Raw genomic sequence first — 27,558 nt, forward strand, 5'->3', positions numbered from 1 at the left:
TAGTGGAAAAACTATCTGGTTTTCTATTGCTTGTTCCCTCTAAAATATTTGCCACCCAGGATTAGTATATACTACTTTTATTTCAGTTTTCTTTGTGACGGTGCCTGTTTTTGCTCTGTTTTGATGCTGTCTTGCTCATATTTTTAATTGATCGTTTCTTTTTATCTTCCTCTCTTTTAGACTTTTACTGATCGGTGGGTGTGAAACTGCTGAAGTAGGCATATCACAAGCTGCTAGCTGTGGACTTTCTGCCTGGAGAGTTCTTTCAGGATCGCCTTATTATAAGCCAGTTATTACTGGTGGAGACAGGGTCACTGCAGTAAGTATTAGTTATGCTATTTCACTTTGCTAATAGGTCTTAGATAAGCCTTTTGTAAGTTATAAAGAAACAGTTTGCCTTGAATGAGGAAAGTAACTTAATGCGAGTGAAATTTTGGGACTTCTTTCAAATACCAAATTTATCTAGAATGTGTTTCATTTAACTTGGGTCTCATTCTTTAGGAACAGTATTTGCAGATACTAGAAAAACAAATAACCGAACTGTAGTTCCATTTCTTGCATTTGCTTATTTGGACATTAACATTTGTTGAGTCGTTTTGATGTGCTGGCTGCTGTTTTGAGTGCAGTTCCGTGTATTAGCTCATTTAATTCTCTCTCCCTTTGAGATCAGTATTGTTGGGAGCCCAAGTCTGTTGATGAGGAAAGTGAAATTCACCGGGGTCCCCCAGCTAGCGAGGGACAGAATAAGAGCAGAGACTCTGGCAGAAGTTCCCGGGTCAAGCTCTTAACTGCCCTGGCCTTCCATGTTGTTAGGGACCACTTGTTTTATTCTAAAATTGAGCTGCTCTTTTATACCAAGCCCTCCTTTATGTGGTAATCATCAGTATAAGCTGGGCTCTGTTGTGATAGTAAAAACATTCACATAAGTGTGCAAATGAAAAATCCTGACGTTTCAGTGGGTTGCAACATAAGCATGTTTTCCTTATTGGTGGCAAAGCCTGCTGCTGCCACCATGCCCCCTAGACAGTTGTTGCAAGGGCCGAGTCAGAGGTCTGTGGAGGCTGGTAACCTCTTGAGGGCGCGCTGCCTCAGCCTATGGCCTTCTGAGGGGAGGAGGGGACTGGAAGGTGGAACTCCTAACTGTCTGCCCTGAGAACTGCCATCACTTCTGCTGACAGGTCATTGATTGTACCTCATCATATGGCCCCTCCTCCCGCCAGTGGGTGGGGGACGTAGTTTTCTGTGTGTCCAGAAAGGTGAGAAAAACTAGATATTAGTGAATATTAATTGTTTCTGCCACATTGGCCTCTCTGTGATACAATGTGTCTTGGTTGTTTGCAGAAAGTCTGTGATCCTAATTATGCACCCTGTGCTTGGTCCGTGGCCTTATGGGTGGTGGGCACTCAGATATTTTTCGAGTGAGGGAAGAAGTCAGAAATTGGCAGAAGTGAATGTGCTCAGCTGGTTATTCCTGTAATGAATGTGTCTGTTCCATTATTATTATTTCTTTTCTTTTATCTTTTTAGGGCCACACCCACAGCATATGGAAGTTCCAGGCTAGGGGTCTAATTGGAGCTGTTGCTGCCGGCCTACGCCAGAGCCGCAGCAACACCACATCCCAGCAGCATCTGTGACCTACACCACAGCTCATGGCAATGCCTGATCCTTAACCCACTGAGCGAGGCCAGGGATCGAACCCGAAACCTCATGGTTCCTAGTTGGATTCGTTAACCGTTGAGCCATGACAGGAACTCTGTTCCATTGTTCTGTCTCAGAATATATTGATTTCAAAATAATCATATAAAACAATGGTTGATGGTTTTGATGTTGAAAAGGAACCAGTGAAGAAGTACTCATGAAAAGAAATCTTTAGCAATCATAGCAAGCTTTTATTAACTTTTTTCCTTAGCTTTTAGTGTATACTGAAACATGTGATTGTGAATTTAACCAAAGTAATTTTTAAAAAAAGTTATGTCCCTTTAATTGGTTTAATATGGCACCAGACCTTAAAACATTTGTCTTTGTGGATCAGTTTATTTATTTTGTTTTTTAATTTTGTTTTTTAGGGCAGTACCTGCGGCATATGGAGGTTCCCAGGCCAAGTGTCTAATCGGAGCTACGGCTGCCGGCCTACGCCACAGCCACAGCAACACCAGATCCGAGCCACATCTGCAACCTACACCACAGCTCATGGCAACCCCGGATCCTTAACCCACTGAGTGAGGCCAGGGATCGAACCTACAACCTCATGTTTCCTAGTCGGATTTGTTTCTGCTGCACTATGATGGGAACTCCTATAGATAAGTTTATATTGTGCTGTGTTTGTGCTTTTCCTTCCATTCACGGACCCTCTATTCACTCTGGCCTCTATTGATTCTCTCTGCAGTGTCCAGTACGGAGTCCAGTTAAAGTATTACTAGCCATGTTTCACAGATAAGATCTCCCAGAGCCTTAGGCTCCTTAACAACTAAAAATCAGGGCAGCAGGGGTAGAACCAGATCTTCTGGTTCCTGTTCAGCACCTTCCCTCACTCCCCACATGAAATGATATACATCTTGTTGGCACTGTCTAATTTATGCTGCGATTATCTCATAATTTATTTAAAAAAGGAGTGAAGTCGGAGTTGCTTATACATTTTGGACATATTTCATATTTGCAGTAATTGGGTCTTGTTTCTCTGATTTCACACCCTGCTTGTCATTTTATATGTGTGATGTATCAGGGCAGATCCTGAAAAGAGTTTGAATAGTTTGATCTCTTGATTCTAAATGTGATGACTGCAACTTATTTTTAAGTAGTTCAGTCAAAGTATATATATGCACACACAGACAAAGCAAATGTGACAAAATGTTAGTAATTGGTGAACTCAGGTGAAAGATATCCTGGTATTTCATTGCGTAGCTATGAAATTTGTCAAATTTAAAGGTTGGGGGTGGGGGAGAAAGAAAAAACAGGAAAGTGTGGAGGATAAAAGGCGAGAGAAAGCAGGCGACCTGAAGGTCTGTTTTAATAGGTTTGGTCAGGGGTGTTTGTGACAGAGCCTGGGACAAGGGGAGGCACGGGGGACAGTCACGTGCTATGAAACCTTTTTTTCACCTTGGCTTCTTTGAATTTTCTGGTGCCTTCACTCTGCTCTTTACCGAGGTATTGGAATCTGCTCTGTGGTCCTTCTCTCTCAGGCCCGAAGCCTCAGTATTGGAGTCTCTTAAAACAAAATTGCTTGTGTGCTGACAAAATAAGTGAGGGAAATATTGAATTGCAAATTGGATGCTCCACTGTATGATAAACTTCTTGAAATGCTGCAAGTGTATTTTAATTATGTTAGTGCCTTTTAAATGTGTCTTGCAGCTAAACCCACAATCATTCTGCATAGCCTTCCCCTACCTCCAAATAATTTGAAGCAATAGGACTAGTTCTTCTTGTCAGGTGGCAGATACTGTTCGCATCGAACCTGTTATTGTTTGTTTCAGGCTGCTATTGTGTTGAGGTGGATATCGACGGAAAAATGCTGCTGACACATATATTCTTGTCTCTCCCAAAGCTGCTAGATTGTAAAAGAGACTATGCAAAATTCAATATACGCATTGACCGAAGTTTCCAAATTAATGTCCGTGTCATCTATATGAGAGAGTTTTATTCATACATTTGTTTGAGGTCAAATCACAGCCCCAGGTCTCAGGAATGTAAAGGTAGCAGGCGTCATGGCATTACTGTACTGGAGGATATGGCTGTGTCTGCAGAAAAGGACAAGAAGCCATAGCAGATCCTGGGTTAGAGTTCAGTAACTGAGGGAAAGGAAGGAGCCCGGGCTCAGGAGTCAAAAGGCTGGGGCTGGAATTTTAGCCCATCACTTCCCACTGGTGTCTTAAGGCGCTTGCCAGGATCAAAGGAGGTGATGCATGTGAAGGTACTTGATGAATGGTAGAATGTTCACCAGTGTTAGATAGTATTACCTTTTTTTTTTTTTTTTTCTTTTTAGGGCCACACCTTTGGCATATGGAAGTTCCCAGGCTAGGGGTCCAATCAGAGCTGCAGCTGCTGGCATATGCCACAGCCACAGCAGTGCCAGATCCCAGCCTCATCTGTGACCCACACCACAGCTTGCAGCAACACCAGATCTTACCCAGTGAGCAAGTTCAGGGCTTGAACTCTGGGCTTCATGGATACTAGTTGGGTTTGTTACCACTGAGCCACAACGGAGACTCTTCTGTTTGTGTTTTTAAGGTGGAATTTTATTTTTTTATGTATTTTTGTTTGTTTGTTTTTTTTAAGGCTGCCCCTGCGGCATGTGGAAGTTCCCAGGCTGGGGGTCAAATTGAAGCCGTGGCTGTCAGTGTATACCACAGTCACAGCAAATGCCAGATCTGAGCCCCCATCTGTGACCTGTGCTGCAGCTTGTGGCAGTGCTGGATTCTTAATCCCCTGGAGTGAGACCAAGGATTGAACCTGCGTCCTCATGGATACTAGTTGGGGTCTTAACTCACTTAACTCACAATCCTTCAATGGTGGGAATTTTAGAAAAAAAATTGTATAAAAGTGAACAAAAATGACTTTCGTTATTGATGCTGCTGTTTTTCATTGTATAGTGTTGTGGAAAGAACACAGGCTTTTTGAAATCCTGTTTCCCTGTGAAAATAGAAGTATTTAGAATATCTTCATAACATCCTGCCACCTGCCTACATCTGTGCTTAAATTCCCTAACTTTTCTCATGTTATTTATCGGTGAACTGTACTTGCACCAGCTCAGGCCAGCTCCTTATTTGTCCACCAGATCTCAGACTCTTGCTTATTGAAGGGTATTTTTCCAGATCATGAATCTTGCTGCCTATTAGGTTTATCAGAACCAAACATGCGTTTGGTTTTCCCATTATAAAAGCTCTAAATCTTGGGGGATTTAGACACCTTACTGAATCCTGCTCCCACCCCATTTCTTTCCTCCTCTTGTGCATCTTTCAGAGTTGTCTCCACTTGATTCCAATTCCTCTTTTTCCATCCTCTGTTGAATTCATTTGAATGGGGCTTTATTGCCATGACTTCACTGAAACTATCTTGCTGATGTAGCAGTGCCCTCCAGTATTTTACCAGTCTTATCGTTTTATTGGTATTCTTCAATTCCTCTTGATTGCATATACAAAAATCAGTGAGTTTCTTTTATTGTCCCCTTTCCCTCTTCTTTCTCCTTCCTTTTTAGTTGTGTTATTTCTATTTTGTCAAAACATGCAATATTTGTACATTAGTTTCAACCCTTATTCTCATGCTGCTTTAGTCATACATGTTCATTTCTATATTTAAAAGTTCTCACTGTCACTTTTAAGTTTTCCCAGTCTCTTGTTGGGGTGAAATTATCCTCTAAAGATGTTTGAGACGGGCTCGTAGATGCAGAGTTCTTTAAGTTCTTGTGTGTTTGGAATTGTTTTCCGTAGCCTGGATGTTTGAAGGGGAACTTGTCTGGACATAGAATCTTTGGTTTACCCATTCTTTGATTGATTGCTCTGCTTTGGATGTGGAAATTGAAAGGTTGATGTAAGTCAAATTATCTGCCCTTTGTATGGTTATTTGGCCATTTAGTTTGGAGGCCTTGAGGATTTTCTTTTTCTTTGAAATCTAAGTTTCCCTAGGATATTTCTTGGACTTAATTCTCCTAGTACCTGTTTATTCTTTGAATATGTAGATTGAGATCTTTTTTTCATTATAGCCCAAGTGTTTTCTTGGACTGCAGTTTTTAACAGTGCTTTTAGCTAGACTTTAGGTCCCTTTGCTGGCTTGCCTTGTCTGTTCCCTTGTCTGTTCTCTGGACCCAGCCATGTTTTTTTCAGCTTGCTTTTGCTCACCACCAAGCCTTGTGGTGGCCTGGGTTGAAGTTTGGGTAATTCTCTAGCTTCATGTTAAGCTGAGGGTCTGGTTTTCATGTAGATTTATTTCTCCGTTCTTGTATTTTCTTGCTTTTGGAGGAGATGTGGAGCTGGGCCATCAGTAGTATTTTTAGCTACTCAGAAATTCTGGTAGGAACATTTTTAACCTGCATGAAAGAATACCCCCTTTTTTGCCTTTTCCTTTTAAATTAAGGTAAAATTCATATAACGTAAAATTGACCATTAACTATTTTAAAGTGTACAATTCAGTGGCGTTTAGTACCCTCACAGTTTGAGCAACTATTACTGCTATCTAGGTTCAGTATGTTTTCATCACCCCAAAGAGAAATGGCAAACCCATTAGACACTCATTCCCTCTTCTCTCCTCTCCCCGGCTCCTGGGAACCACTAGTCTGCTTCTGTTGCTATGGATTTACCTATTCTGAAAATGTCATATAAAATGGAATCATATTATATGAGACTTTTGTATCTGGCTCCTTTCATTTAGCAACATATTTTTGAGGTTCATCCAAATTGTAACATGCATCAATACTTCATTCTTTTTATGACTGAAGAATATTCTCTTGTGTGGATATACTGCATTTTGTTAATGCATTTTTACTAAAGCATTTGAATTGTTTCTACTTTTTGGCTGTTATGAGTAGTGTTGCTGTGAAGAGTTATGCAAGTATTTGTTTGAACAGCTGTTTTTAATTCTTTTGGGTATATACCTAAGATGAAATTGCTGGGTCATATGGTAATTCTTTTTAATTTTTGAGCAGCCGCCATTTTATGTACCATTTTATGTTCCCACCAGTAATGTACTATTGATAACTTCAATAACACTTACTTTATAGTTCTAAAAAATACATGCATCTCTCCTTGTTTTTGTAAGCATATTTCTTTAAAAAATTTTTTTTTTAATTTGTATTTTTGCTTTCCAGGGCCGAACCTGTGGCATATGGAAGTTCCCAGGCTAGGGGTCAAATTGGAGCCGCAGCTGCTGGCCTACACTTCAACCACAGCAACGCCAGCTCCTTAACCCACTCAGTGAGGCCAGGGATCAAACCCATATCCTCGTGGATCCTAGTCAGGTTCGTTAAATACCGAGCCACAAAGGGAACTCCTATAAGTGTATTTCTTAAATCTAAAAATGAAAAAATAGTCTTGTGTTGATTTTATTTCAAATACCTTTTTTAAAAAATTATTATTATTATTTTTTTTTGCTTTTTAGGGCTGCATCTGAGGCATATGGAGGTTTCCAGGATAGGGGTCTAATCGGAGCTACAGCTGCCAGCCTATAGCACCTACACCACAGCTCACAGCAACCGGGATCCTTAACGCAATGATGGAGGCCAGGGGTGGAACCTGCAACCTTGTGGTTCCTAGTCGGGTTTGTTTCTGCTGCACCACAAATGAGAACTCCTCAGATACCTGTTTCTAAATGATGGCTTTTCTTTTCTGGTATTTTTCAAGAGTAGGATTAATTACTTCGGGAGTTAAATATCTGTTGGGAGTATTGACCTTTTTCATGGTGATGCTAGGATAGAATGGTAATGTGGGGTGGCTACATTTGAGAGGAGCCACTCATTAGAGTAGATTCTAATTTGCCTAGGTTGTACTAGACTTATTATGTATACATTTAAAAAACATTCGATTATGGGAAGGAATATTTTGTAACATTTGTTACTTGGTGAATTTTTTTTTTTCCCAAATCGTACCATGATGCTTATTCATGATTTTCTTAGTTATTTCTTAAAATATTAGATTTGTATAGTTTTCATTTTATGATCAAATGAATGAGAAAGCATGCCATTGACTTTTTTTTTTTTTTGTAAATGTGTTTATTTTTTAGGTACCAAAGACACTGGGATTATTAAGGATGTTGAGTATCAAGTTTTACAGTCGCCAGGGACAAGAGCAGGTAACAGAAATTGGCTTCTCAGTTCAAACCTTGTGCTTCTCAAACATTTTTGCCAGAGTCTCCTTAAGAACAGAGTTGAATGGATCTTGAATATTGTAGATTTCATCTAAACTTGTTCTTCATTATACACTGTGTAGGTATGTGCATTAATCAGAATTCATGGAGCTGTTCACTGAAGCTTTATGTTTTACTATGTACCTCATTCTTATCTCAGTAAAGAAAATTAAAAAAAGTTAAAGAATGAACCTAGTTCTCTTAGGTCTGGAGATAGAGCCCAAAGGGGCATCCTGGAAGCATCATATATATCTTTGAAGTTTCTAATTTTATCTTATGTGTGAATTTTGTATCCTTGTCCATAACATACCCTGTTTGTTTTAAAATAAAAAAAGGTTCCTTCCTAAATCTGAGATTATTAATGTTCTAAGAGGATATGAACCATGTTGATCCAGGGCTTCAAGTGCCATTGTTCACCTGTTTTGTTCTCAGAGGGAGAAACATGGATCCACGGCAGGGATGCTGGACCGTTTCATCCTGAACATAGCCGGGTGCTTAGGAACTGCCTCCGAGGGTGATGGTTACATTCACCCCCGCAGCATGGCTCTCTCCAGGGTCTTGACATACACGGGGGCATCGCACATACTCCTATCGCACATACTCCTTTCTGTTTTTTTGGGGGGAATCAACCGAAGTTTCCCGTTTCTTCAGTTTCTTTACTAAACCAAGGGAAATTGTGAGGAGTGTAACAAGCATTGTCTTGCTGCATTTGTGCTTAATATATTTAAAATTTTGAGTACTAGTTATTTCTCTGCCATTCAACTAATTCATGTCTTCTGGGTTGGTTTGGTATTCTATCTGTGGAATTGAACAATGAAACTACTCTTTATGTCTAGAGAGTCACTTTGATTTTTAGTCCCTTGCATGTTGACACTGTGTTACAGTTAGCATTCTCTTTAGTCATTTCATGGAGTTTGTCTTTCAGATGATGGAAATATATGTGAAATGAAATGCTTCAGTCTCTGCCATGTGCTTCGTTCTTTTTAATTTACTTTGTTGTCTCTATTGGTCTTTCTGGTCCATAGTAGTGCATGAGAACATTAGTTTGTTTTCCTAGGTTCTTTTTCTATCCTTTTTAATACTATTCAAATAATAACTTTTATCTTTAGTGGATTTTAAAGGGCTCACTATTTTTTTAAATTCTTTTGATGACAAGCAACTATGTGGAGTTTTAGCATTTATTTATTCTTTTAGACAAACAAGCACTTACTTCGAGCCAGCCATGGTGTTAGAGCTGAGGGTGAATAGATGAATAAAATGCAGTGAGCTTCCTCAAGGAGACCTCAGTGTCGTGAGGGAGGCAGATGTAGAAGCAGCAATAAAACAGTGCAATATTACATATTTTTAACCTCTTCCATGATGTAATATGAAGTGCCATCGAGGTGCAGAGGGCAACCATTTAACTCAGGAGGTGACACCTGATTTGATTTTTGTTTTTTGTTTTTTTTTTTTTTTTTTTTGTTGTTGTTGTTGTTGTTGCTATTTCTTGGGCCGCTCCCGCGGCATATGGAGGTTCCCAGGCTAGGGGTCCAATCGGAGCTGTAGCCACCGGCCTACGCCAGAGCCACAGCAACGCAAGATCCGAGCCGCGTCTGCAACCTACACCACAGCTCACGGCAACGCTGGATCGTTAACCCACTGAGCAAGGGCAGGGACCGAACCCGCAACCTCATGGTTCCTAGTCGGATTCGTTAACCACTGCGCCACCACGGGAACTCCTGACACCTGATTTGAAAGTGAGCAAGAGATCCTCAGGCTGATAGGGGAAGGCTGGGCAGTTCCAGCCTGGGAGAAGCATGTGTCAAGTCCTGGATGGGTCAGAGAACATTGCTGAAAGCTCTGCTCTGCTGGGGGCTTGGATCCATGGACGCTTACTATTTGTATTCCGTATTCATTTTAGTTGGACCAACATAGTTGTGGATTGATAGACATGATTCTCCTTTGCACCATATCCTATGCATATTAAAAGCTGTGTTTATCGACTTGGTATGTTATTAGGCAGACATGGCTCTGTTCAATCACTGTAAGCTGACCATCTTCTTCTTACTCTTTCGAACCTCCTGGGAAGTCCACATGGGTTTTACCTTGACTCCTGCTGTTGGTTTTTCTTTTGTGTGGAACTCAGCACTTATTTTTATCCATGTTCTCTATAATTGAACTGAAGGAGGAAGAAGCAAGCAACTGTTTTCCTTATATTTTGATCTTTCTTTGTGACACCGTGTACCAGAGTCCTTAAGTGTTTGGAATTTTAAAAAAGACTTTATGAAATTACAGAATGGTATTGACTTTTAGAATACTAAATATCTGAATGTTATATGAGTATCTTACTTGTATTCATTGGTTCCCGCCCCAGAAATAATTATGGGGCATAGATTTTTAGCAGCATGATTTTAGAGCTGAAAGGCCTCATAGAGATTATCTGATAATTCCTTATTATTGTAAGTGCATTCTAGTTTAATGCTCGCCTTAATGGCACTCTGATGCCTGTTTTATTGATGGAGAAACTAAAGCCTCAAGAGAAATGACTTACCCACATTCACCCACCTAAGTAGGGTCAGACATGGGTTTGGTCTTGAGTTGGCTCATGATCCAGTGCTTTTTTTCACTACCTTTTATTGGCTCTTATCTAAACCCTTAGTTGGACAATTGAAGAAACAAAAGCCAAGATATATTGTATTTAGAAGTAGCTCAGGTTAAAATTTACTTATCTTACAAAGAATGATCTCTTACTACTCAAGTTATATTTCTCTTTTAAAATGTGCTGTCTCTTCTATTTTTTGGACATGCTTTCCTATGTAGTTAGTAACGACATAGTTAATACTTACTTCATTTTGTTCTATTCCCTTGTCAGAGTATAAAGTAGTAGCATTGATTGGACAGTATTAGAGGAAATATTTATAAAATAGCTAAGGGAGTGATTTTCACTTTGTGCGCATTCAGTAAATGATACTGGTGGCTGCTGTTCTGATCTGTCAGTTTCTTTATATCCGTGGAGCCAATAATTAGTAGTCTCTGGGTCCTTTTTAAATAGTGGTTTAGCGGAGTTCCTGTCATGGCACAGCAGAAATGAATTTGACTAGGAATCATGAGGTTGCAGGTTTGATCATTGACCTTGGTCAGTGGGTTAAGGATCTGGCGTTGCTGTGAGCCGTGGTGTAGGTTGCAGACATGGCTCGGATCTGGTGTTGCTGTAGCTGTGGTGCAGGCTGGCAGCTGCAGCTCTGATTCAGCCCCTAGCCTGGGAACCTCCATATGCTGCAGGTCTGGCATGTAATACTATCTTTTGAAGTGTATATTGATAGTCAAAATTAGTTGTTTTCTTTTGAGCTTCTTTTGTCACCAGAAAGTTTAAATCTTTTTATGGTTTGGGCTTTCGAGGTCTTAAGAAATTCTTCCACACGCTGATGTTGTAAAAATGTTCTTATACTTTCTTCTAAAAGTTTCACGGTTTTGCTTTTCAGTTGTAAGTTTTATTTTTTTATTTTTATTTGGTTCCTAGTCAGATTCAATAACCACTGAGCCACGACGGGAACTCCAGTTGTAAGTTTTAAATTTGTTTTTGTGGCTGGGATGTAGTAGGAATCTAATTTAATATTCTCTACATGGCTAGCACCGTTTATTCAATGCCGTATTCCTTGCCAGTTACTTTATATAATGCCTCCTCCATCAGGATAGACATTTACAGAGGGTACATTAGAGCTCTGTTTCTCTGCTTTTTTCTGTTTCATCGGTGTACATGTTTATTTTCATGACATTTTCTAATAGTTTTAATAAACTGAAGCTTTGGAGTTAAAAGTTTATTTTTTAAGGATGTTCACTTGGAAACTGTTTTTTTTTTTCCCCAAAGATTTTTTTTTTCCTTTTCTGCATAGTTTTGCAGTACCCTCCGCCCCCTACCCCCTCAGCTTGTTAACCAGGCTTTTGAGGATGACTTTTCTTGTCTTGAAAATATATTTCTAGGAGTTCCCATTGTGGCTTAGTGGAAACAAATCCGACTAGGAACCATGAGGTTGCAGGTTTGATCCCTGGCCTCACTTAGTGGGTCAAGGATCCAGCGTTACTGTGTGGTGTAGGTGCAGACGTGGCTGGGATCTGGCGTGGCTGTGGCTGTGGCTGGCAGCTGTAGCTCCAATTTGAGCCCTGGCCTGGGAACCTCCATATGCTGTGGGTGTGGCTCTAAAAAGCAAAAAAAAAAAAAAAAAAAAAGATTTCTGTTTATTTTGGGTGGTCAGACTTCTAAACTATAACAGGCTGGAAGATCTTCTGAACTCCCAAGGGCAGGGATTTATGCTTGTTTAGTTCACTGCAGCTTCCCCAGAGTGTATGTGTTATTGAATGAACTGTGTGTTATTGAATACGGAATATTCAGTAAATAATTGTTGAGTATTGGAAGAACAGTGCTTATAAATTCACCTTTTATTAAGCTGATTTTTTTTTCCTTTAAGCTCATGTGGTAATTGAGAACATGTTGAATGTGTGCACTGGAATTCAGTACTGTAATTTTAATACCGCTCGTACCTTTGAGAGGTAAAATGAAAGTCACTCATTTTTAATTGTTCTATATAGATGATAGACAGCTGAAGAAGGTGAGGCAATTTAAACTAATCTCAGCACAAAGATCTGATATTTAACATTAAAAAAAAACTTTCTTAGAAGGGACATTTGAAAAATTTCATGTAACGTTTGAGAGAAGTCACAGTTCCTACCCTAAATATTACTGCCATTGTTAAAGGCTTTAATTAGTGTTTTTAATTAACACAAGATCAAATGGACATTTGAGCTAGTGGTTTAATGTAAATGAGAAGTAGAATTGGAAGTTAAAATAATGTTTTACGTTATTCATTTCAGTAGTTTTTTGCCATACAACAGACTCAATGAAGTAAGAGGAAAATATCTTGAAACGTTTTAGGAAGAGATTTGAGATGGGGTGGTACATAGGAGAGCTGACAGTGCAGTTAATTAAAGCAGACATAAAGGAATTATTAACGTAAGAAGGCAGTTTCCTGTGCAAAAAGCTGTCTAAGTCCTGGTCCCAAGCCCCGTGCTGTCTTCTTGGCGATGCTAACTTAACAAGTAATTAGCTAGACTACCTTTCGGTGAAGTTAAAACCATGGAGTAAATTGAACCAGATGTAAGTGATATTCACTGTTTTTCTTTTTGCTTTTTAGGGCTGCACCCATGGCTTATGGAAGTTCCCAGGCTAGGGGTCGAATCAGAGCTGCAGCTGCCAGCCTACACCACAGCCACGCCAGATCCAAGCTGTGTCTGTGACCTGCACCAATGCCAGATCCTTAGCCCACTGAGCGAGGCCAAGGAGTTGAACCTGCAACCTCATGGTTCCTAGTTGGATTCGTTTCCGCTGCGCCACAGCAGGAACTCCAATATTCACTGTTCTTGTTTTTCTCACCTTTATCGAGGTATATTTGACAAATTTTAAGATAGAATGTACAGTGTGATGTTATGATATACATCCATATACATTGTGAAAGGATTTCCCCCCATTAAGTTAATACATACCTCACCTCACATACCTAGTTTTTGTGTTGTGTATGTGTGAAAACATTTAAATCCTACTTGCTACAAATTTCAGTTATACGATACAGTTTATCAACCATAGTCACCATGTTATTCATTAGACCTTCAGACTTAATCATCGTATAACTGAAATTTTGTACCCTTCCACCAACCTCTGCCTATTTCCTCCGCCCTAGCCCCTTATAAGCAACGATTTTTTCTACTGTTTTTATAACTTTGACGTAAAAAAAAAAAAAAAAGATTCCAGATATAAGTGATACATACCATTGTAGTATTTGTCTTTCTGTATCTGGCTTATTTCTTCAGCAAAGTGCCCTCCGTTTTCATACGTATTTTTGCAAGTGACAGCATTTTTTCTTTTTAAAGGCTGAATACTCCATTATGTGTGTGTGTGTGTGTGTGTGTGTGTGTGTGTGTGTGTGTGTGTGTATCACATCTTTATTCGTTCAGCCATCGATAGACCCTTAGGTTGTTTCCATACCTTGGCTGTTGTGAGTAAAGCTGCAACGAACTTGAGATACTGGTTTCGTTTTCTTTGGGTATACCTGCAGAAGTGGGATTGCTGAATCGTGTGGTAGTTTCTTGAGGAGCCTCCATCCTGCTTTTCATAGTGGCTCTGCCAGCTCATATTCTCACCAACAGTGCACAGATGATCCTTTTTCTCTCTGTTCTTACTAGCATTTGTTATCTCTTGTCTTTTTTATAATAGCCATCCTAATATATGATATATCATTGTGTTTTTGATTTTTATTTCCCTGTTGATTAAACAACTTTTTGTGTACCTCTTGGCCATTTGTGTGTCTTTTTTAGAAAAATGTCTATTTAGATTCTTTGCCTTTTTTTTTTTTTTTTTTTTTTGGTTTGCTTTTTAGGGCCATACCTGCAGGATATGGAAGTTCCCAGGTGGTTAGGGGTCAAATTGGAGATGCAACTGCCAGCCTATGGCACAGCCACATGGGACCTGAGGCACATCTGTGATGTACACTGCAGCTTGATGCAATGCTGAATCCTTAACTCACTGAGCCAGGCCAGGGATTGAACCTGCATCCTCACAGGCACTCTGTTGGGTACTTAACCTGCTTATCCATAACAGGAACTCCTTTGTTTTTAAATTGGGTTATTCATTTTTTGCTATTGAGTTGTATGAGTTCCTTGTATATTTTGGATATTAGTCCCTTCTTAGATATGTGGTATATGGATGTTTTCTCCCATTCCATAGGTTGCTTTTTCATTTTGTTGGTAGTTTCCTTTGCTGTGTAAGAGCTTTTTAGTTTGATGTCGTCTCATTCGTTTTTGCTTTTGTTGCCTTTGTTTTGATGTCAAATCCCCAAAAAATTGTTGCCAAGACCAATGTCAATGTCAAGAAGCTTACCCAATTTTATGTTTTCTCTAGGAGTCTTAAAATTTCAGGTCTTATGTTCAAGTCTTTCATCCATTTTGAGTTCACCATTTAGAGTTCACTTTTTTATATGGTATAAATTAGGGGTCCACTTTTCATTCTTTTTTCATGTGGCTGTCCAGTTTTTCCACTATCATTTATTGAAGATGAATGTATTTTTCGCTCCTTTGTGTATTTTTCGCTCCTTTGTTGTAAATCAATCAACCATATGTGCCTTAGTTTATCTCTGGCCTCTTCTATGCTATTCCACTGACCTATGTATCTGTTTTTATATACTATACTGTTTTGATTACTATAGCTTTGTAATACATCTTAAAATCAGGAAATATGATATCTCCATCTTTATTCCTTTTCAAGGTTGCTTTGACTACTTGGGTCTTTTGTGGTACTGTATATAAGTTTTAGGATTTTTTTTTTCCATTTCTGTAAAAAATGCCATTGGAATTTTGACAGAGATTACATTGAATCTATAGATCACTTTGGGTAGTATGGACATTTTAACAGTAGTAATTCTTACTTTCCCAATTCATGAACATGGAATTTTCATTTATTTGTGTCATCTTCAAATTCTTTCATTAATGTTTTATACTTTTCAGTGTATAGCTTTCTTAGTTCTTTGGCTAAATTTATTCCTAGGTATTTTATTCTTTGGTGATGCTGTTGTAATGTTCTTAATATCTCTTTCTGATCACTATTATTGTATAGAAAAGCAATTGAATTTTATATGTTCATTTTGTATCCTGCAATTTTATAAATTTATTTGTTCTAACATGTTTTTTGGTGGAGTCTTTAAGGTTTTCTATATATAATATCATGTGATCTGAAACAGAGCCAGTTTTGCTTCTTCCTTTCCAAAATGTATGTCTTTTATTTCTTTTTCTTGTATAATTGCTCTGGCTAGGACTTTCTGTACTATGTACAGGATAAACGTGTCAAGAGTTTGCATCCTTGTCTTGTTCCTGATCTTTAGAACATTCTGCTTTTCACTGCCAAGTTATGTATTGTTGACCAACATTTCAGCTGTTGAAATGGTTAAAATGAAAATGGCATTCATGGTTGAGGAATGTGAAAGGAATTCACAGATACATTTTAACCAAAGTGAAAATTACAGCTACATCTAAATTTTATTGCCTTTACAACTTTACTTAATTCAAATGAAGGAGAAGAGATTGTTCACATATGCTGAGAAATCTTAATACAGTATGAAGGATTATGGCTGGAATATTTGAGGTTTACTTCTGTTGTGATATATAGTTGATTAAAAAGCCATTTCCTATTTCCAAAGGGCACACTCCTGAGTTCTCTGCCTTGCCAACGAAGCAGACATTCAGACTTTCACATACTGCAGGCTCTGCTCACTGAATTTAGCATGTATTTTCTAAGTGTGGCTTTACATCTTGTGTCCCAGTTACTGTCAGGATAATAAGTTATTTTCTGGGCCAGAAATACCCTGCATGCTATAGATACTCAGAAATGTTTCTACAGGAGTTCCCGTCGTGGCGCAGTGGTTAACGAATCCGACTAGGAACCATGAGATTGTGGGTTCGATCCCTGGCCTTGCTCAGTGGGTTAAGGATCCGGCGTTGCCGTGAGCTGTGGTGTAGGTCGCAGATGCGGCTCGGATCCCGCGTTGCTGTGGCTCTGGCGTAGGCCAGCGGCTACAGCTCTGCTTCGACCCCTAGCCTGGGAACCTCCATATGCCGCAGGAGCGGCCCAAAAAATGGCAAAAAAAAAAAAAAAAGAAAAAAAAAGAAATGTTTCTACAAATGAATAGCAGAGTTTATATTTCAGAAGGAAATCACTGTGTTTCTAAGGTAACTTAGGTGACTTGTCTATCATTGACTGACTACAACAATTGCTACTAATAACCCTATCTTCTGACTACTCTGCATATTTATGAAAGACAACTTGGGACATGAAAGAAATGTCCACTTGATGTGCATGCATGATAATGTCTGGGATTTGCTTTAAAATACTCCAGGGGAACAGAGTTGCCACTGTGGTACAGTGGGTTGAGAATCTAACTTGGGTTGCTCTGGAGGCATGGGTTCAATCCCTGGCCTGGTGCAGTGGGTTAGAGTATCTAGCATTGCTTTAGCTGAGGCTTAGGTTGAGGCACTGGATTCAATCCCTGGTCTGGGAACTTCCGTATGCTCTGGGTACAGCCATTAAAAAAAAAAAAAAAAAATACTCCAGGGGACAAAATTTCCTGAGGGAATTGCAGTGATTGGGGAATGATATGTGAGACAAGCTTGAAATGTTGATGTTCGTTTAAGGTGGTTTTTGGGCTCATGGGTATTTGTTATACTATACCTTCTATTTTTGTGTATGTGAATGCAAATTTCTACACCAAAATGCTTATAGAAAGGAATGGTAAGGTTCAGTGTGGATGTCATGGCATCAAATGAAACTAAAGGGATCAGAAGGAAAAAGCAAGTGGAAACATTTAATGTATTTAATTGCTTGAGTGTGTAGGAAGGACCGAAGAAAGGGGGGATGGAAACATAAGAAAATTTATTATTTCTCTGATCATAGTACTTGTGTAACTTATTCACATGATGCAGTATACCGTTTTTGTGTTTGTTTTCTTGTTGGAGAGATTGATGAACTTCCTACTTGCTTTCAAAGCACTTGTAGTGGAGTTTGATGGCGCATATGTAATACCTGCAGGCTACCGTACAGATCAACAATGGCTAATTATTCAGGTGATGAAACAGTACGGTGTACATGGATATAATTCTATACCAAGGAGCATGCCTGTCACCACTGGAAAGGATGTGGCCCCGGTGAGGGCATGGAGTCAGGTGACATGGAGTGGGCTGGAAGACTCTGTGCCTGGTTCAGGCTCTACCACTGATGCTTGAATGATGATCGTGGGCAAGTGTCTTAACCCTTCAGGTCTTCAGTTTCTTCCTCTGTAAACTCTAAAGGATGGGTGGAGAGTTGCTTTATTAATAAAAATCTAGGCTTTAGGGGCCCATCTTTTGCAAAACCATGGAGCTAATCGACTTCAGTGTTGTGAACGGAGGATGCCAGGTCCTTTGTCTTCCACTCACTCCTCTCTCTCTCCATCACCCAGGAAGGGATGTGATCTATTTAAATTTCTACTTGAAGTGCTTTTGCTCTTACTGCGTCTCCTTCCCAGGTATCTGTGTTTTCAGCTTTCTTACGTTTAATCACAGCCTTCTGGGGTAGACCTGTTATATCAAGTTAAAGCGATTTTGGTCCTCAGTGAGGAGAGTAGAGGATGCGAATCTTTTCTGTCCACTCATCCAGCGTGTTCCTCACTTCCTGAAATTGTTCTCTTTGCTTTTGATGGCTAGTGTGCCTGACTCATTTTAGACCTGAGGACTTAAACTCTGACATACAGTGGCCAGGTGGATAATAAGGTGAATTGAGCTACCTGTAAATTCTGATTTTTCAGTATCATCACATTTAGTTTTCAGTTCTGCAGCTTTGGGCCTCAATCTTGGGGCCCTAGTGGAGAATGAGGGGATTTGGCTAACTGCAAAGCTTAGAACCCTTCGAAGACCGAGTGTACTACCTAGTCCCATCTGACTATTGCTGTTTGGGCCCTTTGTTGCCAGATTTTCTAAATGGTCAGGAGAAATATGATTGTGGATTGCCATTTTCTGGTCTCTGTTTTATTCTTTGTGGTTAAATTGCCTTTGAAACCCTGTTCTTAATAAATGCTCGAATGTGAAATAAGCCTTTAGTTAGTGTTTCTTCTATTCTCCTGGTTCTGTTGTAGTTGGTAGGCAGGTGCCATCCCTGTCCGGATAGTTTCTCTTTTGGTAACTGAGCAACGCTGGTGTTCTCCTGGGAAGGGTCTGCAGGATGACCTGGATGAGTCGTACTGAGAAGGCACGTCTTTCTGTGTCTACCCTGGGTTGGACGTGTACTGTACACTACGAAGCGTCTCTCTTCGGTGGTAACACTTAGATGCCTTAAAGTGAATAATTCGTCAGCAGATCTGGAATATTTTACACATGTGTAGTGTTTCTTTAGTTAAGGGATGCATTTCCCTCTAGTTGGCCTTGAGGTTCTCTTGTGGCTCAGCAGGTTAAGGATCCAAAGTTGTCACGGCTGTGGTGCAGGCTTGATCCTTGGCCCAGGAACTTCCACATGCCATGGGCATGGCCAAAAACAAAAAACCAGAAACTTAATTTCCCCTAGTGGTCTTTTGTTCCCATCACACTTTGGACCCTCTTTTTCTCCCTCTCTCTCTCTCTCTCTTTCTTCTCCTTTCTTTTACAGCATGAATTTATGGCCTGTCCCTGGTACAGAATATTCCAGGCATTGTGTCTCTGTAGAACCTTGTAAAAGAGTGGACCCAAAATTCAAGAAATTTGTAATTTTGTCAACATCAATCCATAAGAGATAAGAGAACTCATGGTAATCTGTGATATAAAGGAATATTAAAAAAATTTTTTTTTGTCTTTTTAGGGCTGCATCCACAGCATATGGAGGTTCCCAGGCTAGGGGTCGAATCAGAGCTGCAGCGGCTGGCCTAGGCCACAGCCACAGAAGTGCGGGATCTGAGCTGCGTCTATGATCCACACTGCAGCTCACGGCAGCACTGGATCCTCAACGCACTGAGTGAGGCCAGGGATTGAGCTTACGTCCTCATGGACACTAGTTGGGTTCATTACTGCTGAGCCACACCGGGACCTCCAGGAACATTTTTATAATGCTCACATATTTGGCTTTTGGGTTGTATGTAAATCATGACGTTGTGAAGTAGATTTAAAAGGTTCTTTAAGGGCCAGTGTCCTATTTTTTGTAATCTGGAGCACATTTATAGTGTTAAGAAGCTGTCAGGATCCTTTATTGAGAGAGATCGTTTATGGCATGGCATCCCTAAAGAACGTTATTGAATTCTGGAAGCTATTTCTCTTTGGTTACCAGTTCCTTGCTCTGACGTTAATATAATTGTTGTCTAGGATGGGATCTTTAAGATGAGCCTTTCTCCAGATGGGACCCTCCTTGCAGCCATTCACTTCTCAGGGAAGCTAAGCATCTGGGCCATTCCATCTCTGAAGCAGCAAGGGGAGTGGAATCAAAACGAGCAGGTATGTCTCTTGATGATGACTTTTCCTAGAGTGGTTCTCATTTAAGGGCGAGTATTGATAATACTGTCCTTTTGGTGATATTTTACAGCAGCTCACAGCTCTTATTTAGTCTCATCATTCCAAAGCTGTCCCGTTCTTTACTTAATTATAATATTGTCCATGCAGTAGGACAGAGCAGGAACAGAGAAGTGCTCTGGACTGGTAGACGGTAATCTGCAGCTCGGAACAGTCTGTACCCTGAGTGCTATCTGTCCATTAACTCTCCATTTCCCTCTTTTTCTCATTACAAAAATAGAGTAGAGAGGTTAAGTTTTCAGCAAAAATCAACTAATATCAAAGATCTGAAGGGTCAGTATCCTAAAAGGGTTACCCTTCTTCCCAGATCTTGGAGTGCTGGTCACCGTGGGCTTACTTAAGGTTGCAGGGAATTATCTTCTCTTCATTCAAGAGGTAGATAGAAAAGATACAGAGAAAGATAGAACTGCTCATTTTTTCCCCTCACTTTTAAAACAATTAAAGTATAGTTGATATACAGTGTTGTGTCAATTTCTGCTGTACAGCAAAGTGATCCAGTCATATATATATATATGTATACATTCCCTTTTTTGTATTATCAGAACTGTTCATTTTTTTGTTTTAGTGTCTGAAAATGACAGGGTTTAAAATTAACCAATTTGACTTGTTAGTAACAGAATCAACATTTATTGTAATCAAAAGTCAGGATGGGCAAGTAAGGTCTGCTCAGAAAATGTCATGTGTTGTGCTGGAGTGACGATTTAAGAAAAATCTCAACTAGAGCTTATGTTATAAACCAGTTACTCCTCTGATGGTGATTTTGCATGTCAGCACTTTAAGTGTTAATTCCCCTTCTCTCACATTCCCGTTCCCTTTTCCTGGAGGAGTATCCTGTCACCAGCTGTGATGCGTAGTTTTGTGAGTCTAAGATAGGAGCCTATTCTCCCAAAGTTTTGAATGGATCGAGGCTGTTTTTGTTAGCATTCTTTTGATTTTCATTTTGTCAGCCTGCACCATTAAAAGAATTCTTAATTAGCAAAGAGCAGTTGGTAGTTTTCAAATAGAGAAGAAGGGAAAGGGGTTTATCTACACTTAGGTGCTCCATCACAGACTACATTTTGTTTTTGCTGTTCTTCAGTTTTTTGTCTTAGAAATAATTGAGGAAAATTCTTTCCCTGCCTAAGCTCCTTTTGGTCTTCACGTCTCTGCCTCTCTCTTTGTCTTACTGGATCTAGATTTGTTCTAAATAGGAGAGAACCTCCTCAGTGTTCAACCTCAGGAGCTTAAATACAGGGAACATTTTTTGTGTCTCCTCTGAAATGAGAAATAAGTTAACTTACACCTTCCCTCTAAAAGTGGAGTGCATCACCTCTCAAAACTGTTTTCTGTCTTCAGCTAGGCTCATCAGAGAACTGATCCAGAAGGTACTGTGCATTTTTCATGGTACCACTGTATAAGTGATAAAATAGTTAGCTTTTGTTATTTGGAAGATCCTGATGTTTTATTATATGTGGGAAATTGCACTTTTGGGCAAGTCAGAATCAACATTCTGTTTTGACTCAGGTCCTCTGACTTCATGGGTCAAGCACTTTTTTCAGAGAATCTTCTTATAGCACTTATGTTTAGAGATGCTGACTAACTGGGCAAGCTGGGTATTAGCTAAGATATTAATGGGAAATAGAGATAGCCTGAGTGGTTTATGTGACACCTCCTGGATTTGTGTAGTTTGTTATATAGAGATGCTGGGAATGTGAAAATTTTAGTAACGAGAAGTATATAATATCCCTTATCAAATACATGGTACCTTTTGTGTATTCATCACTGGCTGAAAAACACTTAAAAACATTTAAAAAGCTGAAAAATACTTGAAACAACTGCTCTTTTCTCATTCCTCTAGCAATAATCAAGTGACCTTGGGTCAGCCAGGTAGGACAGGCGTTGTATTTCTTGATGGCTGCTCTGGGAAATGAATGGACAGCCCCTTAGTTTAAAATACAGTATATGGTGATATATAGCATATAATCAGCCTGTAATTTTAGCTTAAACTTTGCTGGAGAAAAAAGTACTAATGTTCCTGTAGCCCTGTACAGCCTTAAAGTCTTTTATCAAATTTTGAATTCAGCTCTTCTGGGACTTTTTTCATGCAATAAGTTAACTAAGTTAATGTGCTTTATTTGAATGAATTATTTTCTCTCTAAAATCTAATGATTAAAGGTAGTTGTGGAAGTGCCTGTTCTGATGTACTTGTATCCAGTTTTGAGTTGATTAAATACTTTGGCTTTTATTGTCAATAGGAAAATCCATCTGGCTTGAAATCTGTATTAAGTTTTGTTCATGTTTAGAATACATAGAAAAATTACCAAAGTGATTTTCATTTTAAACATTGCCCATATGTTATGTTTATATATTTACATCTCATTTTTTGCCTTAATTTTTCTCCAAAGAAATTTTATTGCTTCTTTATTCTTCCTCAGATGTAGTAGACACAAAACTTAACCTTTTCCATTCAATTTCACTTGCTCTTTGACATACAGTAGGTGCTGGACTAATTTCATTAAGCGGATAAATCATTGAAGGATAAGTAGGAAGATGACAGTTCCTATGATTAATTTTGATATAATCCACAGCTGTTTTTACAACTTCATTAGACTCTCAGCTCTTTGAGAAGAGGCACTGAGTATACATTTCTTCCATGTGATCGAACAAAGCATATTAAATATTGGTAGATGTTTATGGAATGAATAAACAGTTGAAAGGTTGCTTTTATGCTATTGGTGACAAAGTGTTTGTTATACCTAGGTTCTAGTTGTAAAAAAAAAAAAATAAACACATAAAATCTTTAAATCTGAAGAAAACAGAGTTAAGCCATGTGCTTTAGCTGTGATAGGCTTTCTTTACAAAATTTATAGCTGTATTCTTAGGGCCTTCTCTGGGCACCCGCTGCACGATAAGGTGAGGGCACCTTCGGCCGTTTTCAGACACGGGGTAGCACATCATAGAGAGGAGAGACATGGAGGTTGCTTTTCAGAATATATCAGCGTAGGACGAGGAGTGAGCACTGCCCACCCCTACCCCCTGTACTTGCAGGGGGGTCTTGGGAGCTTGGTGAGCCTGTCCTAAAGCAGCCTACAGAGTTAGTACCAGATGTCCCATGGCATGGCCAGGTCATGTTCACCTCACAGATTGAGTCCATGGGGTTGATGGGTGGTAAGTCTGGGCCAGTTTGAATAGTAGGAGGGAAGCAGGGGGAACGTCAGCTTAGAAAAGGGCAAGGAAGCAGCTGTCAGGTTGCTAGTCTGGCAGGCTGCCTCTGCCTGAGGCAGAGTTAAGTTCGGGATTTTGTTTGGGCTTATTTCTTAAATATACTGTACAGATAACTTCATCAAACTCCCACAGACGATGAAATTGAACATTTAGTTCGGATATATAGGCTCAATCTGCTATGTACTTCTAGGATAAAAATGCAATTATATACCCCAAAGAACTTAAGTACTCAAACAAATACATTTGCACACATGTTCACAGCAGCACTGTTCACAATAGCCACAAGTGACACAGCCCAAATGTCTTTTATTACAAGGGTAGATAGCAAATTGTGGTGTATTTGTGTGAGTATTATGCAGCCACACGAAAGGAATGAACCACCAGTGCATGCTACAACTTGGATGCACCTTGAGAACATTATGAAAAAGTACAAGAAGCCAGACACAAAGGGTTACATATTGTTGGAATCTATTTATACAAAATAGCCAGAATAGGTAAATCCACAGAGACAAAGTAGATTGGCAGTGGCTGGGGCTGAGGGGAAGGGAAAAGGGAAGGAACTGCTTAGTGAGCACGCGGTTTTATTTTGAAGTGATAAAAATGCTTTGAAATTAGATGGAGGTGGCAGAACATTGTGAAAGCACTAAATGCCACTGAATTATTCATTTAAAAATGGTTAATTTTATGTTAATGGAATTTCAGCACAATGCAAAAAAGATCTCGTTTTCTCCCCTCCAAAAAAATCCCACAAAACACACAAAAATGCATGCAATTAGAGCACGATGCCCTGTACTGCTGTACTTTAAACCGACCTACCTGTGTTCCTGAGCGAGCTTAGTGTTTTCCTAGCTGTGTGCCGTTGCACTGTGCGCTCCCACCGGGCCATCCTCCTCCACCCTTTGCCCACACCCAGATCTTCTCCGGTTGGTCTTTAACGTCTAACTCTGTAAGGCGCCTTTGTGTCTTTTAAGCACCCTTCATCTTTCTCAAGCCCAGATCCAAAACGATCTTTTCATCCTTCGAAGACCCCTAGTACTTGTCCGCTCTGCCTCTTCTTGGGCAGTTAGCAGTTTTGACTCCCATCACTTAGCTTGTGCTTGAGTAACGGGGCCTGTAAGGTGTGTTGCTGTTGTTGTTTTTGCCCTTTTCCCTCTCACAGCATAAGTGCACAGCATTCATTGACTAAATCGCAGAAGAAACTGCACTTGTGAGAAGGTGTAGAAATACTTGTGCTATGTCAACTAATGGGCCTATAGCTTAGGCGTTCTACTTAGAGCTCCGTGATTCAAGAGATGGATGAGTTCGTTCACTGGTTCAGCTCCTGCGAAGGGGCGGGGGCGCTGGTAGATGTAGGAGTACAAGGCTGACAGTTCTGGATGCAGAGGAACAAATCTTCACTTTGGGTTTACAACTGATTGCACGCGAGACAGCCGTCACTTAGGCGGTCTACTGGGAATGGTCTAGTCTGGAGGCTGCTGCTTGTTCATGGTGCTCTTGCTCATGAACCATGATTCTCAAAGTGCTTAGGCTAGTGAGGTGACTTCTTCTTACATGTAAGAGTTCTTGTTAAATTTCTTTGTAATTCATATGTCCTTAAATTTACCCAAAGCCGAATTGTAGTTGTAGTTGGCAGGGCTTAGAGTTGTGAAGCGTGTACTCCAGAGTGTGAGTGAGGAGGCACAGGTGTGAGCATATAAGTGAACGCTGGCGTGCATCTGGTGCCACGAGCGAGGTCCAGCTGGTGGTCTGGCAGTACTGAAAACTTCAAAGGTACCTTATAAATAGTCAAATAAGTTTTCAATTTAGTTGATTATTTTTTACTAAAACATACCTTATTCTATTCTGATTTTTTTTATAATTTTTTATTTTCCCACTGTACAGCAAGGGGGTCAGGTTATCCTTACATGTATACATTACAATTATATTTTTTCCCCCACCCTTTGTTCTGTTGCAACATGAGGATCTAGACAAAGTTCTCAATGCTATTCAGCAGGATCTCCTTGTAAATCTATTCTAAGTTGTGTCTGATAAGCCCAAGCTCCCGATCCCTCCCACTCCTTCCCCCTCCCATCAGGCAGCCACAAGGCTCTTCTCCAAGTCCATGATTTTCTTTTCTGAGGAGATGTTCATTTGTGCTGGATATTAGATTCCAGTTATAAGTGATATCATATGGTATTTGTCTTTCTGGCTCATTTCACTCAGTATGAGATTCTCTAGTTCCATCCATGTTGCTGCAAATGGCATTATGTCATTCTTTTTTATGGCTGAGTAGTATTCCATCGTGTATATATACCACCTCTTCCGAATCCAATCGTTTGTTGATGGACATTTGGGTTGTTTCCATGTCCTGGCTATTGTGAATAGTGCTGCAATGAACATGCAGGTGCGCGTGTCTCTTTTAAGTAGAGTTTTGTCCGGATAGATGCCCAAGAGTGGGATTGCGGGGTCATATGGAAGTTCTATGTATAGATTTCTAAGGTATCTCCAAACTGTTCTCCATAGTGGCTGTACCAGTTTACATTCCCACCAACAGTGCAGGAGGGTTCCCTTTTCTCCACAGCCCCTCCAGCACTTGTTATTTGTGGATTTATTAATGATGGCCATTCTGACTGGTGTGAGGTGGTATCTCATGGTAGTTTTGATTTGCATTTCTCTTATAATCAGCGATGTTGAGCATTTTTTCATGTGTTTGCTGGCCATCTGTATATCTTCTTTGGAGAAATGTCTATTCAGGTCTTTTGCCCATTTTTCCATTGATTGATTGGTTTTTTTGCTGTTGGGTTGTATAAGTTGTTTATATATTCTAGAGATTAAGCCCTATTCTGATTTTTTGAAACATAAATTTTTTTTGTAAATAATTAAGTACCAGGACAATCTGTTTCTTCCCCCAATATATAAATTGCCTTTTATGGCAACTTTTTTTTTTTTTTTTTCCTGATAAAGCGAAAGAATGATGTCTTCTATCCTCAGGGTCCCCTCTGAACCACTGACTTATCATGTTAGTGGAGAGCAGAAAGCTCTTTCAGGCTATGGAAAGAAATACTAGTAAATACTAGTTTTAATACTTTATAAAGTGGTAGTGACTGATAAGTTGGTGGTTAAACATAGATGCGTATTTTGTTGTCTTAGATGAGAAAGCAACGTTTTGACCGAAGGACAGCACCACTTTTTTTCAGGCTTAAGATTCCGTATAATCCCCCATTGATATTTTACTGTTTTTTTTCCCCCATACTGTTGTGATTCTGGAGGTTATGGAATTAACAGCAGGCCTGGAAAGTGTCTGGCAGTGGCTTAGTCTCAATTGTTTTGTGACGTTTGAGAGATCATGATGTGTCCTTACCTTCTCAGAGCTGGGCATGGCATTATGTTGCCATGAGACTAGAATGTGAATGAATTGAGTTTGAGGACTGCGTGGTTGTGTTTTTTTTTTTTTTTTTTTAATGGCAGCACCTGTTGAAGTTCCTGGGGGAGGGGTCAAATCCGAGCTGCAGATGCTGGCCTGCACCACAGCCACAGCAACACCAGATCCGAGCCACATCTGTGACCTACACTGCAGCTTGTGGAAACGCTGGATCCTTAACCCACCGAGTGAGGCCACGGATCAAACCTGCATCCTTAACCTGCTGAGCCACAACGGGAACTCCCATATGTGTTTTGACTTTGTATGTTTTTAGTCATTGAGAGTTAGAACTGGAGATGACATGGAAGTTGTGGAGTCCAAACCTCAGGGCTGTGAGCACCAAGGCCTGGAGCATCGCTGAGCTCACAAGTGGTAGGGTAGCACTTCACTGCAGGCCCGTGTTGGTTCACAGCAGCATGGCTGTTCTAGCCTCAGTGTGTGTGTGTGTGTGTATGCAGCATTGTTAGCATATCCTGCTTTCATTTGTATTGTATACTTGCTGTAATTGTTCTTATTCACACTGTTTTCTTTGTTAAATTGAGTCTCAGTACTGGCATGTGCACTTTTTAAGTGTAAGAACGGTTGCTTTTCAAGATCTTAGGGAAGAATAGATTTCAAGTAGATATAACGGAAAGATCAAAGGAAAGCATCATTTCTATATCTTGTTAAAAATAATCCATAGCTCTTGATGTTCTCGTATTTTTATTACATTGTTGACTCAAGAAGTCTTTGTGCATATTTTTCCACATTTAGCCAGGCTATGACGACCTTAATCCTGATTGGAGACTCTCTACTGAGAAGAGGAAAAAAATCAAAGGTGAGTTTTATGAAATATGATAATTAAAACCTTAAGAGACTCTTGTTGTTTTTTAGATGTTTTTTAGATGCTTTTTAGATGAGGCAGGGAAAAACATCTTTTTTTTTTTTTTTTTTTTCTTCTACTCCCCTAGGTTCTCTGGCCAGGGCCCTGTAAAATTAGATTGACAAAAGACTGATGAATAGGAGAAAAATAAGAGAAGTTCATGCGTATGAACACTGAGTTG

General features: G+C 39.8%; 1 protein-coding gene across 1 annotated transcript in view; it reads left to right on the forward strand.

Moving 5' to 3' along the window:
- Positions 1-27,558, forward strand: part of NBAS (neuroblastoma amplified sequence) — a 359,592-nt gene that overhangs the window by 61,103 nt on the left and 270,931 nt on the right. Inside the window, 4 exon segments of the mRNA XM_021087823.1 lie at positions 181-319; positions 7,708-7,776; positions 19,708-19,836; positions 27,269-27,332. Of these exon segments, the coding sequence (XP_020943482.1) occupies positions 181-319; positions 7,708-7,776; positions 19,708-19,836; positions 27,269-27,332 (401 nt within the window).

The sequence above is a fragment of the Sus scrofa genome, chromosome 3 (assembly GCF_000003025.6).
Source record: "Sus scrofa isolate TJ Tabasco breed Duroc chromosome 3, Sscrofa11.1, whole genome shotgun sequence".
Classification (NCBI taxonomy): Eukaryota; Metazoa; Chordata; class Mammalia; order Artiodactyla; family Suidae; genus Sus; species Sus scrofa.